The sequence below is a fragment of the Limanda limanda genome, chromosome 20 (assembly GCF_963576545.1).
Source record: "Limanda limanda chromosome 20, fLimLim1.1, whole genome shotgun sequence".
Lineage (NCBI taxonomy): Eukaryota > Metazoa > Chordata > Actinopteri > Pleuronectiformes > Pleuronectidae > Limanda > Limanda limanda.
This window is the reverse complement of record NC_083655.1, coordinates 8,870,166-8,891,404: the sequence shown is the minus strand read 5'-3', so window position 1 is coordinate 8,891,404 and position 21,239 is coordinate 8,870,166. Positions and strand designations below refer to the sequence as shown.

At 43.3% G+C, this 21,239-nt stretch overlaps 1 protein-coding gene across 2 annotated transcripts in view; it reads left to right on the top strand.

Moving 5' to 3' along the window:
* LOC133026862 (cadherin-7-like) overlaps nt 1-21,239 on the top strand; it is an 85,232-nt gene that overhangs the window by 36,289 nt on the left and 27,704 nt on the right. Inside the window, exons 3-5 of one of the 2 annotated variants that reach the window (XM_061093844.1) lie at nt 5,778-5,897; nt 16,532-16,699; nt 18,487-18,674. In XM_061093844.1, the coding sequence (XP_060949827.1) occupies nt 5,778-5,897; nt 16,532-16,699; nt 18,487-18,674 (476 nt within the window). Of the gene's footprint in view, nt 1-5,777; nt 5,898-16,531; nt 16,704-18,486; nt 18,675-21,239 lie in introns of both variants that reach the window. The other variant, XM_061093845.1, reaches the window with a different exon arrangement.

The window sequence follows — 21,239 nt, the reverse complement described above, 5'->3', positions numbered from 1 at the left end:
TTACACAGACGACTGTCAGCAGGGGGTACAGAGCTCAGGCTTAAGGAACCAGAGGATTAGAGTACAAGGGCTCGGAGTCTCGTGTCCAACCCAAGATAAGACAGCGAGTGGGTACAGAGGAGGATGCGTTCACACCACGAGCGCCGAGACGCAGGGTCACCCTCAGCGCTTTATTTACTCCGCCAGCTCGGTGAAGGTCTTCATCACAAGTTGTGAGGACAACAGTGGGATAATTCGTCGCCTCTCTTTGTAAATATCTGCTCGAAGCAATTATCAGCGCCGTAAAGAACAGGGAAGGGCCGAGCACCTCTTGTCCTCAGTAATTCCTTTATAGATGTCTTTAAATCATTAATGGTCACAGCCCTGCTCGGCTGATGAATGGGTTCAATTTAGAGAAAATCATGAATTTAATTAATTAAAGTAATTAGAGACGCTGCTCGTCCATACACAGGCAGACCTTATGGCCCGAGGATCTCTCAGGGCTTTTGTCTTAATCACGGCAGGGATGTCAAATAAAAGACAGGAGGGCTTGAGGACAGTCGGAGGTGTGACAATCGCGATCCTCTTCTCAGTCCCGCTGCTCAGCGACGGGCCAAAGGAGCAGTTTGAGGTCTCATTACAAGCAGAGAGAATGTAATGTCAACCCAAGGCCAAAGCTCTTGAATTTACTACACACCAGTCCTGTAGCCGGCTGTCATTGTTCCTGCCTAATTCATGAGAGCGGAGACCAAGGATACTCTTTCATTCAAGAGAAATTAAAGGTGCTCTGGATTAAGGTAAATTGCTCTAAATTAGCGTCTTTGTGAAAGGTTCAGTGTGAAAGATTTAGGTGAAAGGGATTTATTTGCAGAAAATGAATAGGAAATAACCCTTATGATGTTTTCACCAGTGTGTTTTCATCTAAATTGTACAAATTGTTGTTTTCTTTACCCTTGCATTTAATTACTTTATATTTTCAGGGACAAGTTCTCTTTATGGAGGCAGCAATGTTTTTTAAAGAAGCCCAAACTGGATAAACAAAAAAAGGTTTTTGAGTTTTTATGAGAACTGAAGGCTTCCACAGGTTCTCATATTTGACACTGTGGGATTTAAATATAGATATTACATATATCTTTCAACACTTTATTAGGTACACTTGATCAATTTCATGTGATCAAATACAACAGCTCTTGCACATCTCGCTTAGTTTTTGGTGAAAGTTAGGGTAAGGGTTCTCGAAGATTAAATTATATTAAGAGTTAAGAGTATATTAAAAGAATTTTCTCTCGTCCCTGTGTAGTTTGCTATGTTATCACATATGTAGAATACAGCGGGGAATTCAAAGTGTAGTTGTTCAATTTTGCTTTGCAGTTGCAAATGAATGTGAATTGAATTCTGAGCAATAATTCCTGCTTCTCTGAAACAGCGGGGAGCAGGTGTGAATGTGCATGAATATAATCAACTTAATCAACGTTCCCTTGGTTGAATACTCATGAAGACGTCTCAGCACTCGAGCGCACAACTCCGGAGAGGCCCAACACTCACTCAACTAACACACACACACACATAGATATCAGTCTAAATGTCTTTGTTTATCAGAAACTATGAATTTAACTTGAAAAAAGTTAAAAGAAATGTCCGGTCGCACAGTTTTTGTGATTTAAAAACTCCTGAACTTGCCCCTTTGTCCGACTGTGACAAAATGTAATTGATTCTTTAATGGAGTTGTAAGGAAATCTGTTTGTAGTTTTTTGTGTAATCCTGCTGACAAACACACAACGAACCAATGTTTAAATGTAACGTACAAATTTGGTTTCGAACTTACACCTTAATTTGGGCTGAAACTACAGGGATTGAGTTGATTATAGGCCTCCCAACGGTATGCAAGGATTAATCTTGACTAGAGCCCTGGTCTGTAATGATGTTCGCTTCTGTAGTCTGAGTTTTTGGAGCCTCCGTTCAAATTGTTGCTTCTTTTTGGCCCCGGATTTAGAGAAATGCTGGATTGGCCTGAGCCCAGCTGTAGTCACATGAAAAGATTGTTGCATTTCCACCTGCTGAAGAAGAAGGAGCTCTTCATTTGGAAACACATCCAAGTTGTATTAACACGGGCCCCTTTCCTCAAAACAATCACACTTGCATTGTGAGTGCTCACTCAGGAATGCCTATTGGGCCTGACAGTCAGATGCAGCCTTGATACACGAGTGGCTGAAGAATACCTGTCTCCCATTCAGATTAAGCACGCCACATTTATTTTCATTACTGGCAGATGACAGTTGCTCACCCAGGATACAGAACTGATTAGGAAACCTGTTTTGTACACAGCTGCAGGTGGGGGGGGATTGGAAATGAAAAAAAATGCGGAGATCTGATCCATCACGTCAATGAGGACGGACAAATATCGAAGGGACGCCGACAGGAAGATTTGAGAAGCAGATGACAGCCTCGCGGAGCAGAAAGAATCTATTCAAATTTCAGGTTGTTCATCAGTTTTTCCTCCTGACATGCGGCTCACCCAGCTGGCATCACCTTCCATACCCTGACATCACTGTGAGAACAGGGTGTTCGTGGGACCTGTGGGGAAAAGCTGCAAAATAAACCTTTCCCCCGTCCGAGTCCATATTGAATGTGAATTTACAGCCTCGTCCACTGCACCTTGTGGGAAGTGATTTTAACTATCAACCTGTAATGGAGGTTTAGACTTTGCCCGAGTTCCCTCTCACACACTCCTCCTTTGACCTTGGCCCTTTAAACGACCTGTAATATAACCTGTCATGAGTAAGAGGTGATGATATAATCTAGGTGTCCTTCCACAACCGGCTCGGTGATAACTTCTCCAGCTTCACCACGTTTTTTTTTATTTATTCTGCATTATATCGTTCACATCCAGGGCCGGGACCTGTTAATTCTGCTTTACGGCCGTGAGTGGAAGACTTTAATCCTCAATATCCGTGATCACTTCATTCTGTGAAAGCCTGTAAAATACACCCCATAATGTTTGCTTTGATCTGGAACAATCTACTTTCAATTACGACTAAATTCTGGACAGAATCCGTTCAGTCTGTCTGACGTTAGCATGTGCGATCTGAAAAGTTTGCAAATTAGTGGTCGGAAATCTTGCAGGAGTTGCTATGGCGAATTAAAGCCGTAACTGACCCAGAGAGAAGATCTGACAAATGAGAGACGGAAGCAAAAAAACCCAGTTTGTGATTGGTCTATTGACTCGTCCGACGGCCAATGAAAGGACGGTTATGTTTTCTATCTGTGTTTGGTGTTTGAAACTACCTGTAATATAACCTGTCATGACTAAGAGGTGATGATATAATCCTTCCCCGTCCCCATTGTTCACATCCAGGGCCGGAGCCCGTTAATTCTGCTTTACGGCCAGAACGGTGGAGTCTAATCTCCAATTTCCGTGATCACTTCATTCTGTAAAAGCCTGTAAAATACATCTCACGTTGGAAAGTCACATTTTTATTACGGTGTTTTCTTGCAAGACTTGTCAGACGCAACAATACGAGCTGAAGCTAAGCCATTAAAGTGAATTATTCAGTCATAAGCCAGTTATTCATCGAACCATCTGGAAAAGACCCAGTCAAGGCAAATGGTGTTTCTTCGTTTTCAAGGTTATTTCAACAATATCCATTGTTGGTGATTTCCTTGCTGCCAAGTGTGAGACGACTTTCGGCGTCGGCTTTAAGAACCGTCACCGTCTGCTGGAGAAAAACAGCCTCCACCGTAATGGTTGTTTGTGATCATTTAACAATTTATTACATGGCTTTTCCCTCCATTATCAGATGAGCCCGGTCGGAGCAACAAGGCTCATTTGTACCGTAATGAATGACCTATTGAAATTGATTGGCAATGATTGTCGCTGATTATGTTTTTCTCTGTGAAATCTTCAAACGCTTCTGCACGTTACCTTTCGAGCCACGGCTGTCAAATCAAGTCACATCAGCCACGTCCTGTTGGTGTGTTTGAAAGAGGAAGAGGAGTCAAGTCTGATGCCTTCGTCTTCGTCTCCGTTTTCCGATGAAGAACAGAACTCCGGAGTAGCGAAGTTCTCAGTCCAGTTTAAATGCAAATGTCCTCCTTTCAGCTGGAGGGAGGTTTTGGGATATGGGGGAAACTCCTTGACATAAAATAAAACGTTGCATTTTGAGTTTAATAACTTTACCTGCAACACAGCATGAAGTCAGGTTGTCCCTGAGAATAATATGACTCAGTATGAAATAATATATATGACTATATGGAAATAAGCAATTCAATGGAAAATAAAGCTTAAAATGAATTAAATGTATGAATAAATGAATAACATTTTACATTTATTATCATTTAAAAGAGAAGCCAAACTTTAAAATCCAATAAATTAATGCTTTTTCCCACATTACTTAGATTTTACCTTCTAAGAAATTAAAACAGCTTTTGATGTTGTGGCTCTCTACCGGTTTCAAATTATATACATATATTATACATGTCTTACTTTGATAAATAAGGGCTTTTCAATAGAAGATGCATTGTCAAGTTTTGATATGTCTTTCAAAATCCAGTAATCCACCATGTAAGTGTGTGTTGTGTTTTCAGATGCGTAAATTAAGGATTCATTCAGGATTCTTCTTTATATATGGATCTACATTAATTTCATGCTTATCACATCATTTTTCTATCTATAATTTCCATGGTTTTTGCTTAAATTCAATTTCAATCATCCACAAAGCAGTACATTTTATTTATTCAACTAGAACACTTCATTAAAGCTGCTGATTTGCTCTTTGCTGGCACCAGAATGTAACAGAGCTTCCTTAACAAACAACACTTAAGGTGTTTGTGCAACAAGACGGCGAAACCTGCCTCTCGCCTTCAAATATCATTTTGTTTTCATGGTTACAGTTTCTCTCTTCTGCAGATCGACATCTTCTCTGGTCGCAGTTTGCCGATGCTCAGTCCACAAACTGGACTCTGCCATCTGTTCACGTTCAAGTAGATTTTAACGAGAAAACTGTCTGGGTTGTTTCCAAAAATGAAGAGGGAAGTGAGGAGAGAAACAACGTTTACTCAACCGTGTCTGTATATAAAGCTTTGTATCATAAGTTTTATTGAGCTCAGTTATGACACAAGGATGCAGCGTCCTCACGGAGGAGAATTTCTAACTCTTTGACTCAGAAACCAGAAATAGTTGCAGTATCGAACCCAGTTACAATATGAGATGCGTAATAATTCCACATTATCTATTTTCAGTGGGGTGGAAGTGTCTCTTTAGCGAGCACAGATGAGCTGTAGGAGCCATTTGGCAGCTGAATCGGAATCAACAGATTGAAGTTACTGGAGAAAAAGAGATGCTGCTAACTGATCTGTAAAGAGAAATGTGAACAATGGCAGCGAAATGATCTCTGAAGGCTGCGAGAAGCTGTCGAATCCTGCGGCAGAGCTGGCGCACGCGGTGGCAAAGGCTGAAAGTGTTATTTGTTCTGCGGGCGTTCGAGGCCGAGAGCCAGAGCGCGGCACATGTCAGATCTTTCGATGCCGCAGAAAAACTCCTTTAAACTCAGACAGTAGGTATAAAAATGTAACTCTGTGCAAATAAAGTAGACACAAGTCGCAACAAAGGCAGATTAATGACTAATGAGGTTATTCACTGCCTCAGAAGCTGCCTTTTCACAGCTTTGCCCTGTTTTCCTTTCTGCTTTCGGGTGGAATTTGTCACACGCTCAGCTGACACGATGACTGTTTCCACATTTAGCTCCGTTTGACCCGGCTCCTGGATGTTGTCTTGGAAACTAATGAAAGTCTGCCCACAGGAACCATGGTGGTGCAAGTGGCAGCCACGGATGCAGACGACCCGACGTACGGGAACAGCGCCAGGGTGGTGTACAGCATCGTTCACGGACAGCCCTACTTCTCCGTGGAGCCCAAAACAGGTGGGTGAGACAAAACAGTGATGGTGCATTACTGCAAAAAGTGGTGAAACAGGTGGTGATGAAGGTAAAGATGTGGCATTTCACCAACAAACGATTCATGTTATTTCACTTGAGATATTTGGGGATTTTTGTTTTTGTTTGTGCTCGTTTCACTAATTCAACAGTTGCCGGGTTGTGTCATTTTTCAACTTTGACTTAAATGGATGTTTTTTATAGCCATCGATATTGTGTTATTGAGAAATGCTTAAAATAACAACCAGCCATTAAGCACTGATCTCTATCGATGCTGCAGAACCAGATATAATCAATCAATCAATAAAACAGCAGCTTTCATACAGGAAGGTTCAGAAATGACAGATGAGACAGAAACAAGACAAAAAACATAATATATAGTTGAGGATATGATTCCATGAAATAGATTTTAAAACCCATAACATCTATAAAAAGTATATTTGTCTATATTTTAAGTGTGGATATCTAACCAGAAGCCAGTTTAAAGAGAGAACTGTAGTTTCCAGCTCATAGCGGCAAATCCAGCTGACTAACTGGCTTGATGATGACCAAACAACATTGCCACTTCAATTTTGCCAGTGATAAATAAGTCCGATGCAAAGCTCCAGCCTTCAAATCTCAGAAGCGGGAATGAAAGTGCTGAAATAAGCTGCAGAGAAGATTTGAGTCTGTTGACTTGAGAGCTGTTGTATCTTTATAACTGCGGCAGAAGTCCTCGCTACATCTTCATCGCCGGCTCATTAGCCGCTGCCCTGCCGAGGCTGGGCTCCTCCATGCAAAGCACTCTCACTAGAAAAACAGAAAAACACGGGCCATCCATCCCGGAATATCAGATTTCATCCTCAGCTTGGAGAGCATTGCGTGCTCCCATGCTGGGATTTCCTGAATGTATCTGATTCATGAGCTGATGAAAGCCTCTGCAATGCAGGGATCTACTATATGTTCTTCATCGCACGATAAATTAGAGGCATGCTTCATGGTAACTCCACGGTGACCTGCTGGGGTCACTGTAAACATTTGGTGAAGCTAACCACTGGAAGAAAATGGAGCATTGAAGACGAATGGATGTGTATAAGAAAGGACCTCACATCACACTGTGTGGATATTAAGGATATGGTGTGTGTCTAAGGAGGAAATGATGTGAGCATTAAAATCTCAGCCCATTTGGCTGTGAAGCCGGCACGGAACCGCTGAATGTCAATGTTGTTTTTCCTCTTTCCAGAGACCTTCGACTAATGAAGCCTCCCGCTGCAGCTTTCATCAGGGAACATTTCTGTGTTTCCATGTTTCGGGGGCTAACATTTACATGGTTTATACGCTCTAAATGACAGATCCACTGGGAGCATCTCGGAGGCTGTACATCTTTGATTTCGACGGAAGGATTCCTCACGCTTCCTCAGAAGATAAAACTTCTGTGAGCCAATTAATGTGTTAGAATGCTCTGATCACCTTCTCGGAGATGAGTTTGGTTTAGAGTCGTCAGTGTTTGTCCTCGGTTACTTTTCTGTGGTGAATTCAACCGGTGATCGAGTTTATACACGTTTAACTACTCCCTTAAGTAACTTATTTAAATATTTATACTTAAAATGTCCTTTTGCCCCTCTTCAATGACAGGTAGCTGATAGTATATTTAATGCTATCACAGAAACGTCTCATTTCCCTGACGCTACATATTCATTGTGTGTGCACACGTGGATTTCTCTCCACAAGGACATGGAGTCACCAGCCAGTGGGGACAAGTAGCTGCTTCTGGGGTAAAAGGGGAATCAGGCTCCTTGTGTATTTGAATAGCTCTTAATAAATCCTTCAAACTTTTGTAATTAAAAACCTTAAATCTTATCATCCATTTTTGACTTCACTTACATCTTCAATGTGAAGTTCAAGTATGCATTAGTATGCAAACGTTTTTTACTCAGAACATAAATGCACTCGCAAAGATTAACATGGTTATTTTAAAACGGAACATGTTTTCAATCCTATGTCTTTATACTGTGCTACAGGTATAGATATTTCATTAATTTGTTCATTCAGCCCTTAAACGTCTTTTTTATGCTAACTGCTAAATCTTGGTACTGGTGTTTTCCAAAGGAATATTCTGTTTGTACAATCGGGTCAATTCTAAATGTGTTTAATACTCAATTACTTTGCTTACATATTTTAAAACACTGAAGATGACTCTTTGTTTGGAAGTAAAGAAGAAACAATATTCAACTTTACTACAAAGTTTCGGAACTATAAATCAAAGATAACTGTTAACTATTTGATATTCGATAAACCTTCAACAATAAAAGCAGCAGGAACCATGGTCACAGTCAAAACCACCATTAAAAGGAAAAGTACAGTTTTTTGGTCATTAATTGCTGGTTTGATTTCTCGCCCCACCCGCCCCCTTTCCCTTGAGCAACACACCGAGACCTTAATTGCTCCCAATGTGTACAAAGGGGAAAAGTCGTCCTCTGAAAAGAAGGTTCGTCTGCTCAGTGAATTTTTACATTTAAGTGTCCAAAGTTGCTTAGTGTAGCTTTTATCATAAAACTTTAAGCACAAGGATAAATCCCACATCGGTGCTCTTTCTGTGGCACAATGGCTGGTTTATTAACCTGTCACACACACACACACACACACACACACACACACACACACATAGCTGGATGTACACCCCTATATAGCCCTTGGGTCTCTGCCAGAGCCTCTCTCCCCCGACCACGACTGATTATACTCGGCTCTCTCTCCAGCCGAGTGGAAGACGACTTGGATCTCGTGGATTCACAAAATGCCGTATCGGTTTGAATTGACTAGCTGGGCTGGGCGGGGGGGCGGGACTCCCTGTGAGACCTGACGCAGTGAAGTGTGACGACTTCCTCTCTTGTCTGACAAGGGAAACGTTAATACTTTACCGAATGTAAAGAAATAAGAAATAGAGCCCATAGAGCATTAACTTGAGTGTAAATGGGGAAATCCTGCAGTTCTTTACAGCAGCATTGTTACTCACCCGGAGCCACTTTTGGTTTATATTAGTTTCTTAATGAACTCTCCCCACCCCACCGCTGCCAGAAAAGATACAACCGTAATTGAGAGAAATATTAGAAAGTGTCCACTCAGTTACCTTCGTCTTCATCTTCATTTAGTTACCTTTCAAGAAGAGCTGCCCTGGGGAAATACAAATTTATGCTACGGAAAATGCTCTGCTGGTTTCCTGTAAAAACCAAGATCCTGTAGTGTCATTAACTTTTAACACAGCCGCACCGTTTATAAACTCACCGCTGACTTATTTCACCTGAAAATACAGTATATATTGGATTTGTGGTGGTACAGGTAAGACAAAGCAGTTCCTGCCACTTCTTATTTTATGTCATTCAGTGTTTAGCATCCAGCAGAAGTTGAACTGGTACAGAATCAGTGGGAATTTGACCACCTGCCTGTGGGCGTTCAATGAACTTTGAACAAAGTTGGAATGAACAATCATCGGTGACCAATTACAGCGAGAGCAGGCATTTACTCAAGTGACATTCACACAGCACGTCTTCCCCATAAAGAACCCATTACTCCCATATCATGTTCTTTTTCCCGAGACTCATTCAACTCAACGACACTTTCACAGCCTCCGCCTGGTGACGTCTTTTTCATTAAGCTAAGTGGATTCTTTAAATCCCGAGGTTTATATTTCAAAAGCTTTAATAGGTTATAATTGCCGACTGTAAGTGGCCTGTGTTCTCTCGCAGTCGATTGTGCAAACCAGAGTTTATCTCCACGACCTGGACTAATGTACACTCTGCATACTGGGAGGCCACATGATGAGATGTGAGCGAAGTCATCAGATAAAACCAGTGGGGCCTTTATTCTGTTTTATATTGAGCGTTCACTACGACATCTTTAGATTTGTTTGTGTACTTTATTAAATAATAATATTTAAAGGGCCGATACAGACACTTTTCTGTAGTTTTTTAGAGTCAGTCAATCTGAAGACAGCCTCAGAGCCTCTGCTGTCTTTGCCTCCACTAAAGAGCCGGATAAACATTTACTAAACAAGTGGTAATTACAGAAGAGAACTAGATTATCACTTAGTCGATCGCCCACTTCTGCAAACTCTGCACTAAATGCATCAAATTCATTTGGACATGGTTCTAAAACTATTGAACATTCACCTAAACTCTTGATTCTTTACTGAATCCATTATCTCTGCTACACATCCAAGGTAGTTACAGGTTTTCAAGCTCAATTTTTTACCATGTAGCGAGTGACAAAAATCCTATAGCCGTGTGAAATGACATTTAAATCGACTGGTTAAGGAGTTTTATTTGGATTCGCATCAAATTACACACACTCATAGACACCAGTGTCCTTAATATGACAGATCTATTTCTTAAGATCCTGAAATATTCCCTGGGAAATCAGTGTAAATAAACATGACAGTTTCCTGTCTCATCCTTCCACCAAATTCCGTGATAATCCGTCCGGTATTTTCTGTGTAATCCTGCGAACTAACACGCAAACAGACAAAACCAAACTCCAGTGACAACATTTACTCCCTGGCAGAGGCCGTAATGTCAGCTACACAATAGTTTGCAAACATTAGCCACCACAGGCTACCGACCATACTACGGTTGAATGACAGAACTGAGTCTGAGAACATTTCAATGCTGAGTATATTCTTTTTTTTCCAAGAGGAGGAGGTTTGTGTTATTTCTGTCCCTCCGATACTTGTCCTCTTTAAATGGAAATACATTCCACAGGTGTTAAACACTGTGTCCGCCCTCAGTGCTGGCTGTGAAAGGAACCACATTGTTTGTGTTAACTGTTTGCTGTTAACATATTGTCAATACCGAGCGTCTCGCGGAGTAGACACGCCGGCTGTTGGAGCGCGGCCCTGGATCGAGTGCTGTGGGATGAGCGCTTCGCTTCTGTCCCTGCACGTTACTAATTAGTCCCATTTGCAGCACACGCCTGGGCCGCAGCAGAGAGTGACTTTGACAAAGTGCCTGGGCTGAAATACACTCTAAGCCGCACACTGCAATACTGCACTGGCGATTAAGTGGCAAGAGGGCTAATGGTCAGAGGGGGAGGAGCAGGCGTCTGACCCAGTGTTGGGGCGGGTAGCATCCCGGCTCCCTCTCGCCTTTACTCTGCTTCTTAATCCCAAATTGAATCTACAAGGTGCCCTTGGGAAAAGTACTTAATCCTGAACAGCTCCGGTAACTTCCGAGCAATGCATACCGTCGGCAAAAATACATAAGTTGCGGCGCCTAAAGGTGCTCGGCTAAGCCACATGTTGTAATATATATTGATTGATAGCGTGTCGTTTGGTTTGAAGGTGAAGCAGAAATGCTAATGCTGTTGAGGACCGCGTTCTAATTGATGGCAGGCTCAAGGAGGATTGAACAGCTGCTTCCAGCTCCGTAGATCCCGGCGATGTGGCGTCTCCTCTTAGAGACAATTACCCACACAAGGTAACGCCGTGGAGCTGCATGCTAACAAACCTCCACGGCAGGAATAACAAAAGAAAGAATTTTGAGTTGTTCGGAAATGCCAGGTACCTGAGAGAGAGGAGAAATTACATTCTGTGACACAGCTTGCCTCTCAAGGCGACAGGAGGAGATGACAGGTGCTCAGGTGATGGAGGGATGAACGGACCCAGCTTTGTCTGGACTTCGAGAATCTAATTAAACTGGAAAAACGCTTGACTAATAAAGGAAAAGGCCACGGAACAATCAGTGTGTGCTCGCTGCCCCCCCCCCCCCGCCCGCTCGCCACACGTGAGACTCGGACTTTCTGAGGTAAAGAGGCGAGGAACCGGGCTGTGATCAGCATGTGATTAAGATATTAGCGTGGCCTTTTTAGAATCACGTGCGCTTTTTCTTTGCCTTCATTTTTTTAAGCTGGGTGGGGGGGGGGTGGGCTGTGTGCGAGACCCTGTTGTTGTGGCGCCCGCACTAAATCGAGTGCATTACAGCTGAAGGCTAGATATAAATCTGGCTGCCTCCTGCTGTTCAGACAGGTAATATAGAGAGGGGGGGCGCAATTTTTTTCATTCTAATCACAAGCACAACAGGCTCTTATGTGTGTGTGTGTGTGTGTGTGTGTGTGTGTGTGTGTGTGTCAACAAACACACTTCCTTTCAACTTAGTGTTACAAATTATAGCTGTTTATGTTCTATATGCCGGTTGAAGTGCGTCTGTGCTGAAGCCTCATGGGGTCCTGTCATATATCTAGACTGGGTCCTACCAATCACCTATATACACGCACATATATACACATTTATAGACCCTCACACCCCCATAATGTGCAGTGCGGTGACCGATGTGACCCGTGATTAGAGCGTGATCCTTTGAATGTCACTCGGTAATAAAGCACCTGTGCCGGGGGGTTTTATTCCCTGTTTGTGTGGCCTGTTCCTTTGTGTTATGGGATCTCTTCCTTGTAAGTGGAGCGCCCGAGGCTCCGGCAAATCACCCGACGCACCCTTCATGTCGGAGTGTTCATCACCTTCATCAGCACCTCTCATAGCTGCACGGCCCGAGCCAGAGGGTTCCTCCCAACGTCTGCAGCCCTTTATATTCCGTCTTCCTCCCCGGGACAAATGTCAACTATCCGGGCTTTAGCAGGGAGCGTGGCCCACCCGTCTGCCGCCAGTGTTGTGGAGACAGCCAGATAAATGCGCGGCTACTATGCGTCTGGCTTGCAACCGGAGGCGAGGAGTCACAGCGCCGAGGCGAGAGGCTGCGCCGTTACACCGACAGAAGGATTTTAATCATCGCCTCTCCCCAGGAATGACACCAGCGCCGCACGGGGTAACAGAGATAGAGAGCGGGGGGGTGGGGGGGTCTGGCACCCAGCAGACAAACAACAGCCTTGTAACATCGCCGGGTGGATTAGCAGCAGCGGCTCTGTGAGAAGTGTGCGCTCCTGGCCAGACAGGAACAGAAACATGTCGCTGTTTTTCCTCTTTTCTTTGTGTGTGTCTGTGCTAGAATCAGGATTCATGGCATCATTAACCACAACCAGTATCTCTCAGGCGCCAACACACCAAGCTGATATTAAACAAGTATATCAGTTGTGTTGTTAAGCCTATCTATGGTTTAGTGGGAGCAGTCTTTTGTTTCACTTTCGGCTGAACAAACTTAACATCTTTTTATTTCACCTTTCAGGAGCCATGCTTTGCCGCTGTCATTATAATCCAACCATTACCCGGCTTCCTCCTCGGCCTTTACATCCCCAGAATGTTAAATGAAGCCTCTTTTCAAGTCTAGACATGCATGCTCCGTCCCCGTGGTGATGTTGCATGGAGTTGAGAACAGAAAAGTTTTGTTCTGTTTGTGTCTACCGAGCATTAAGGGAGCCGTGGCGGACTGACGGCTTAAAGAAGCCTTTCTGAGGCAACGTGGTAAACAGGGTTCACAGGTGCCACGGCAGCAGGCACCAGAGCAGTGGTGGTGCTCTCTAATTGGCTATAAGCTTGCACCGCGGAGGAGGCAACAGAGAAGTGATGAATGGATGGATGAAGGGAGGATGTCAGGGATGAACGGAGCAGACGGGCAGATATCCACCGACAGATTCTGAAATGCACAGAATTTCAGAATCGTGACATGTTTTGACCTCCGTTTTTTCCCTCTGTGGCGTGAGCACGTCCCCACTGTTGGTTATTAGAAGCAGGGACTGAAATGGCAGGTCTGGTAGGACAACAGCCAAAGATTATTGCTTTATTGACTACAGCCGTCCCACTGTCGGGGACATTAGATTAAAGAAGTAGACACCTCACTGTAATTTAGCTAACTGAGCCATTTAGTTAAAGCACTCATTAACAGTTCTCTGCCAGAGGGGCTGTAATGACATTAATAAAAGATGGCACAGAGAGAAAATGAAATTGTTTGTTTTCAAGTACAAGGGAATTGACGGTCAGGAGGCATCTTCATTATTCTCCAGATGTCATTTTCTCGATTTGTTTGTTGTTTTGTTCCTAGATTTAATTCTAAGTGTGTGTGTCTTTGTTTTTACAGGTACTACTAATGTTGTGGGGACGTCAATCCGTTTACACATTATGGGGACTTGTCTTCCTTATGGGGACAAAAAGCAAGTCCTTGTAAAGTAAATCATAAAATGTTGAGGTGAAGATGTCTTCATGTGATAGGAACTGCCTAACTTGACAGGGACCATATTTTACAAACATTTATTTGACGTCTACTCTGAGCTTTTTAGTTTGGTCTGTCCCGTCCACTCACATGGAGGAGGCAGGGTTTACGACAGTGAGCCGCCATGTCGGCCATCTCATTTAAAGTCAATGGTTGGAGGGTTTTAAAAGGTGAATGAGTTTCAAAACAGTTTATCAACTAAAAAACTTGTCATCGTTGGGTGATGATTGAAAAAGTCCGGTCAAGCAAGGTTCGGTGATATGTCGACTTGAGTCATTTGAGGTTTTCAATAATGTCGATGGATGCAGCTTTGAGTAAAAACAAGTTTTAATCTACTTCATATAAGAATTCAAATGTCTGGGTAATTTTACATCCGAAGACAACAAAGTCAAGGCCGCAGCGGATGAGAATTCTACAACACGTCATTATAAATTAAGTATATATTTTTTTAATTTCCCTTTCTTGTGGGATTGGACCTCAATTACTTGTCAAATTTCTGTGTAATTTAAAGGATCAAGAGAAATACTTCAGGTGCAAAACTGGAAGCCAGAGTTCCCCCCCTTTGATCTGCTTCATCAGGCTGTGAATACGATAAAGCCACGAAAAATGTTTCATTTATTCAGGAGCCGTGTGCGGCGGCTTTGTGAAGCTTTTAATGAGTAATCTTCCGTGTTCTGTAGGAATCTTTAATAAGTGCCATTTAATGAATGAAACACATTGTGTGGCAAGTCATTAACTCTGAAAGCAACAGTGATTGCTTTTGAAGGATTAGGGAATTTTTTCTTTGCATTTGAATGCGCGGCGTTCATTTTTTTGGGAGGAATTATCATGTTTGTAGTCGAGAGATAAAGTTGAGATTCAAAATAAATGTCATTAATGAAAAGATTTTAGTATTTGGTGCATGTGTACGAGACACCCGGCTGAACGCTGGCTGGTGTATTTGGCAGCTCGGGTGGAGGCGGCTCCAGACAAATGTCAGTCATCTGATGTCAGCGTTGTCACATCTCGGATCCTCCTCTGATCCAGATGGATCGTGACAGGGCGACTGACGGGTGACACCTCGCTCGGCGGCTGAAATATCCTCCTGCTCGTGCTCTTTTCCCTGACATTGTCTTCACATTAACCTCATCACATGTCAGAGCGCTAAACTGTGTGGAGTGACAGCACATTGCCGGGCTCACCAGTCACTATTCATCGCTGTGGTGTAAATAGACCCCCGGCCATTATGGACATCCCCCATTAACCCCCGAGTCGTGTTTTCTTATAATTGCCACTTGAGGGGTCTTGGTGAACAGGTTGTTCCCGGTCAGAATTCATATTGATGAATATGAATAATCTTCCAGTACTTACTACTGGTCAGCCAGCTAATGTGTGTATTTGGCTGGAGGCTTCGTGTCTTTGAGATCATGATATCTCAAGAACACCTTAAAAGGATAGTTCACCCAACACGAGCAGAATGGAGGCATGTTGTGTTTCTTCTTATATTACGTCTGGAGATCGGTCAATAATCAACTGCACTGTTTACCCCTGAAACTACATGGACTCAAACCCTTCACCCATCCCCCCATCGGCATAGGGGTAAGTAGCTAATGAGTGAATTTACATTTCTGGGTGAACTATCCCTTTAAGCCTTAAAGGTTCAGTTTGACTGGAGGATGAATTGATTAGGTTTCAGTTGTCGAAGGACAAGGCCGTGGTCTAGTGAATGCAACATCTCAAGGAAAACCTTCAGGGAAGTTCTTTGAATTTCATGCAAATGTGGAATTGTACTGGGCTGGTCAATGGTCAAGGTCATGGTGAACTTACAAAACTTTATTTCTTCATTTTTATCTACAGAATGGCTCGAGAGAATCCTTTCAAATATGAGAGTAATGTTGACTAACTGATTAGATTCAAGTGGTCATTGGTCAAAAGGTTTTGCTCTCCCATGTTTCTGGCTTCTCGGACATGATATCTCAAATCTGCCTTCAGGGGATTTCTTCAAATTATGACTAGTTGTTTCAAAGAATAACCTTTTAGAAGGTTTGGATAATAAGTGTATGTATGCTGACTCTGCACAGGCTGCTGAAGGCGTACAACCACAGGGTGATAATACAAGTCCTTTGATCCTGTTCTGAATATTCTCTGTTTTGCTTTTGTATTAGAACCATCAGTGAGCTGGAGACATCTAAAGCTCTGTGGGGGATAAAAGTTCAGACAACAATGAGTCTTATTGATAGAAGTTAAACTAGCAAAATGCATATGAAAACAAGAAGGAACATAACTTATTTATGAAACACTTTCTTTCTTTGGACCCCAGGAGGTGCTTCTGCAGTTGAAATTTGGAACAATAGAAATTACTATTTGATTAAAAACAATGTGTTGAGTCATCTGTGAGCTCAGAGTGAAAACTGGGTTGTAGAGCAGTTTGGTATTTTAATGGATGTAAATCTGACGAATAAAGATGGTTTAAAACCCCTAAAGCTTCTCCTTCTCCCTCTGTGCCTTTCTGCTCAGGGGTCATCAGAACAGCTCTGCCCAACATGGACCGGGAGACGAGGGACCAGTACGTGCTGGTCATCCAGGCCAAAGACATGGTGGGCCAGATGGGAGGCCTCTCCGGGACCACCTCTGTCACCGTCACGCTCACAGACGTCAACGACAACCCGCCTCGCTTCACTCACAGTGAGTCTCCAGCCATGATTGTCCCTGTAGGGTCAATTAAACTGGTCATATAGCTGCTCAGCGATCGGAAACAAAACCAGCAGCTCGTTGCTTCGTTTGCAGTGTTTTTTTGTTTTTGGTTCCAGCCGAATGGTTCTTTAAAGAGTGAAAAACACTCAAACGGCTGCAGTGAATTCACTGAGAACACTCGGCTGCCATGTTCCGCCCTCAGAAGGAAGTCATTGGAAGATATGATTGTATTTATAACAACACTGTAGTATAATTTTCCTTTTAATCTGCAACGTTAAACAGAAAATGCTCATTACAGAGGCAAAACGCACGCATTAGGTCCTTGTCATTACGGAGGACACGTGCTTGTTCCCTAACCCCGTTCCCCGTTTCTCACTCCGTAACTTCCCTGGATTTGTGTTTTCGACTTTGTGTTTGGACTTTTTTACGACCAAATTAAAAAACTGCCGTCCGGGCAAGGTGTGCACACCACCCTGCTTTGCTCTTCATCAGAGCCGGGGGGGTGCTCCGGCCTTGGATACCAGGATCAATCAGGCTCCGTTTTTTGTTGTCAGCCTATTTCACGGCCCGCTAATGGGTTCCAGGCAGAGCTTTAGGATTCAAAGGCATGCGGTGCTTCTCATGATAATCCGAAGCTCCGGCAATGGGTTTACTGCTGATAGCCCCGGCCATCGTCTGGGTGGTGCTCTCACCGCCGGACTGCCGTGAAGCCGAGTCAATTTACCGGCACCCCCCCGGGAGGAAAGTCAGGTTCAAGCTTGCACAACAAGTCATCAATGGCATTTTAACCCGGAGTTGTCACTCTGCGAAGAAGTTCTGGGTTTAGCTCCTGCTGTCGCACTGGCCGGGTCATGGGTCAGAATCGATAGAACATTACAGAGCATCAGAGCTGATAGAGTCCAGGAGCTACAGCTATAGTCCTCTGAAGAGACGAGGGGAGAGGAGCCAAGGTTAGATGCATGAGAGGACAGGCTGAGGGAGGGTGTGTGTGTGTGTGTGTGTGTGTGTCTGTGTGTGTGTGTGTGTGTGTGCGCATGGGGGCAAAACGGAGGGAGGAAAGCAATTTTTTGGTCTTTTAAAGAGCTGCTATTCCACGGCAAATTAAAAAGCCATTATAAAGATTACATGGCGGCAAACAATGTCAGGCAGATTAGCATTTAGACAGTGGCTGAGGGAGACACTGTGAGGAACACAGAAAGGTCTGGTAATGAGCTCTACCATGGTGATTGGGAGATTATGATTATGAATATGATTCCCTGCTTTATTCTTATAAGAGTACTTTAAATCCCAAGGGTCAGACAAAAGCTCTGGGAACACAATGGAGAGGTTGGGAGTAATAGAATCTTCGAGTGGACATTTCATCCTCTGAAAGGTACTGAAAGGATCTCGCTGTGACTCCTGGTAATTTTCTTTTTCACATTTTCTTTTTTTTTTTCGGTTGAAGGGATAACCCATTACATTCAGACTGCACTTTCTGAAGTTCTGCAGTTAGCTGGATGTGCCCGTCCAGCTGATTCCAGCTTTAAAAGTTGCAAAAGCTGGAGTTCTCCATTGCATTCCCCGCTGCCTGTGCTGCAGAATGAAGTGAAGGCAAAATCTCTTTATCCCACGTGTGTCGCTGCCGCTGCTGCCCGCGTTATGCAACATGAATCTGAGGAGCCACGCGAGCAAATCAAAGCTGAAAGGGTGTAAAAGAGAATCTGAGGCGCCTGAAGGTGAGCTGGTGGTGAAACAAGCACATCCATTACCAACATCCGCTCCTGTCCATTCTTTCCCAGAGAGCTATCAGTACTCGGTGCCGGAGTCCCTGCCGGTGCGATCTGTGGTGGCGAGGATCAAGGCGGCGGACGCGGACATCGGCTCCAACGCGGAGATGGACTACCGGATCATGGACGGAGACGGGCCCGGCACGTTCAACATCACAACAGATGATGTCACGCAGGATGGGGTGATCGTCCTGCTGAAGGTGAGCCATGAACCACGATCTGCTTTTCAGGAAATAACAGAAACCAGTCAGTCAGACTGTGAATGGAGGCCATGGTGAATATTTTAGTTAGAAGCTGGAACCTTTGGACCGTGACCCTCTGCCTGGATTTGGCTCTGAAGCCTCTTTTCTGCAAGTCAGTGAGACGTAGGAAAAAATGTTCATGCTGTTGGACAGAGCCCTGTAAGGAGCAGCCGCTATGACATGGAATGTTGCTAGAAATGAAGATTGGAGCCGTGTGATGACTGTTAACTATGTAGTAGTGTATCTAGGCCCGGGCAATGAAACAAAATGAATAATTCTTGCATTATGAATTTTATCAACAAGCAAATTGACAAAATTCCAATATAAATTCACATGTTGCCTGTTGTTTATCAATCAATCAATCAATCAAGTTTTATTTGTATAGCCCACATTCACAAATAACAATTCGTCTCATGGGGCTTTAACATTGTGTGACATCCTCTGTCCTTAACCCTCAACAAGAGTTAAGGTTTAAACACATGGAAGAAGAGTTTAAAACCACAATCTTCACTCACGAGAAAAGTCTATAAAATATAATTATTTGACATTTATTACGATAATTATTGATATCAAATGGGATTTAAAGATAAGTCGTGCTCTATGTTGTTTTCCGTGTCCTTATCGAATGCCATGAAAAGCCTGAAACCAACAATGAATTGATCGCACTAACTTATATTCCCTGTGAACCTAGAACCTAATATACTGAGGCTTATTCTTCTGAGCCGTGAACCTCCTGTGTTGTCCAGGAACCATTAAAAAGACATCAGCTCCACTCTCTGACATTTAACTTTATTACTCTGATCATGGGCTTTGGAGTCTTTGTTTGAAACCACATTTTAATTCACTAGATCTGGATTTTTCATCTGGATCTTCACCAAACTGCAAAAGACTCATCGATACCAGTCGACTAAATACCTAAGGTTTTGTTTTTAATCAAGATCCATGAATTATTCTTGGAGAAATCACTGAAAATATTGAAATGTGCCTCATCTTGCAATGTTAAAGAAAGTGAAAAAGGAATCCTGGGTCCGCCCCCTGTTCCGAATCTGCATACAACTTTATAGAGTTTCACATCAAATTGGTTGAGTGGTTTTTGCGACATCCTGCTAACTAACAAATACTGATAAAAACCAGAGGAAATTACATATCTGTGAACATTCATCTTCAATAACAACTAATGGAGCTAAGAGCCACAGACAAGATGGTCAAGATGGACTCTCACATTATCGCTTTTGGTTCCTGCAGCGTTTCCCTCAAAATTAATTCAACCTCTGGTGGAAATAATACATCGTCATTAATGTAATTTCTTATAATCAGGAATTATAAAAAAAACACAAACATTGCCACCGTTTCACAAATGTTAGATCCGGTGAGATCTGTGAGCTCCAGGCTGCATGATGCTTGTTTACTGGAGGATATCAGTGGAGCTGCCTCTCCCAGTTTCCCTCTCTCCCCTCCATCCGTCTCCCTGTGTCTCAAAGTGTCTCCCGCACCGTCGGATTAAGTGATGATCACTAATGACAAATCAACAGTGACCATCTCCAGCGGCTGGGACAGAAGTAGTGCGGTCACCGGAAAGGTTCGGCGCCCGAGCAGCTTCCGAACACGCCGCTATCTACAGAACCAACACACAGCCTAGAGAACACAGCTGTGATTGATGACGGGAACAGAGAGACTCTAATACTCCTCTCACCAGGGGGAACTGAGATGCTATAAATAATGTCATTGACATCCGCCCACGTAAATAAATAAAACTTCTCAAGTTAAATGTGTAACAAAGCCACTGATTCATTTATACGGGGGATAATTTGTTGCACATTCTTGCCTCATTTCCCGATGCTTTAGAGCTCTTCACGTTCGCAGGGTGTCAGAAGATTGGAAACGGTCTCCGCAGGCCGCGTGCATGTGACAGCACATCGCTGCCGCTCTTATGGGGGCGGGAGACAGGGAGAGAGACAGAGAGAGAGAGACATTGACTAGCAGAACTCGTCAGATGGGCCATTTTGATCCTTTGTTTGTTTTGCAGCAAACTCAGACAATTACAACATCGGGGGGAGAGGAGTCAAATCAATGGTGTCCCGAAGTATATTAAGTGTTGCAATGGGGAGTTTGATAATCCAGGCAAAATGACAAAGTGTCTCAAAAGCGTTCATTTCACAACACTTTCCACATTGTGCTGTGACACTCGTCAAATCAATATAATTGCCTTCAGAGCTCAAAATAGAAGCCATCAGAGAGGGACTGTGTTAACCCCTTGAGATTGTAATGGGTGTTTAGAGGCTTCGTCCTTAATTGGGATCAAGATCTCAGCTTTTTATTGATGATGCACTGATTTACATACTGGTCAAAAAATAACTCTTACCTGCACTTACATCTGGCTTTTGTCTGAAATGGGAATGAATACAGAAGGCTTTTATTAAAGTAATAAGACATACATATATAGATATAGTCCTTTATCCTTGGCTGCCTGACATCTATTCGGCCGGGAAAATGAAGGTCACGTTGCATATTCTTTCTCTGTCT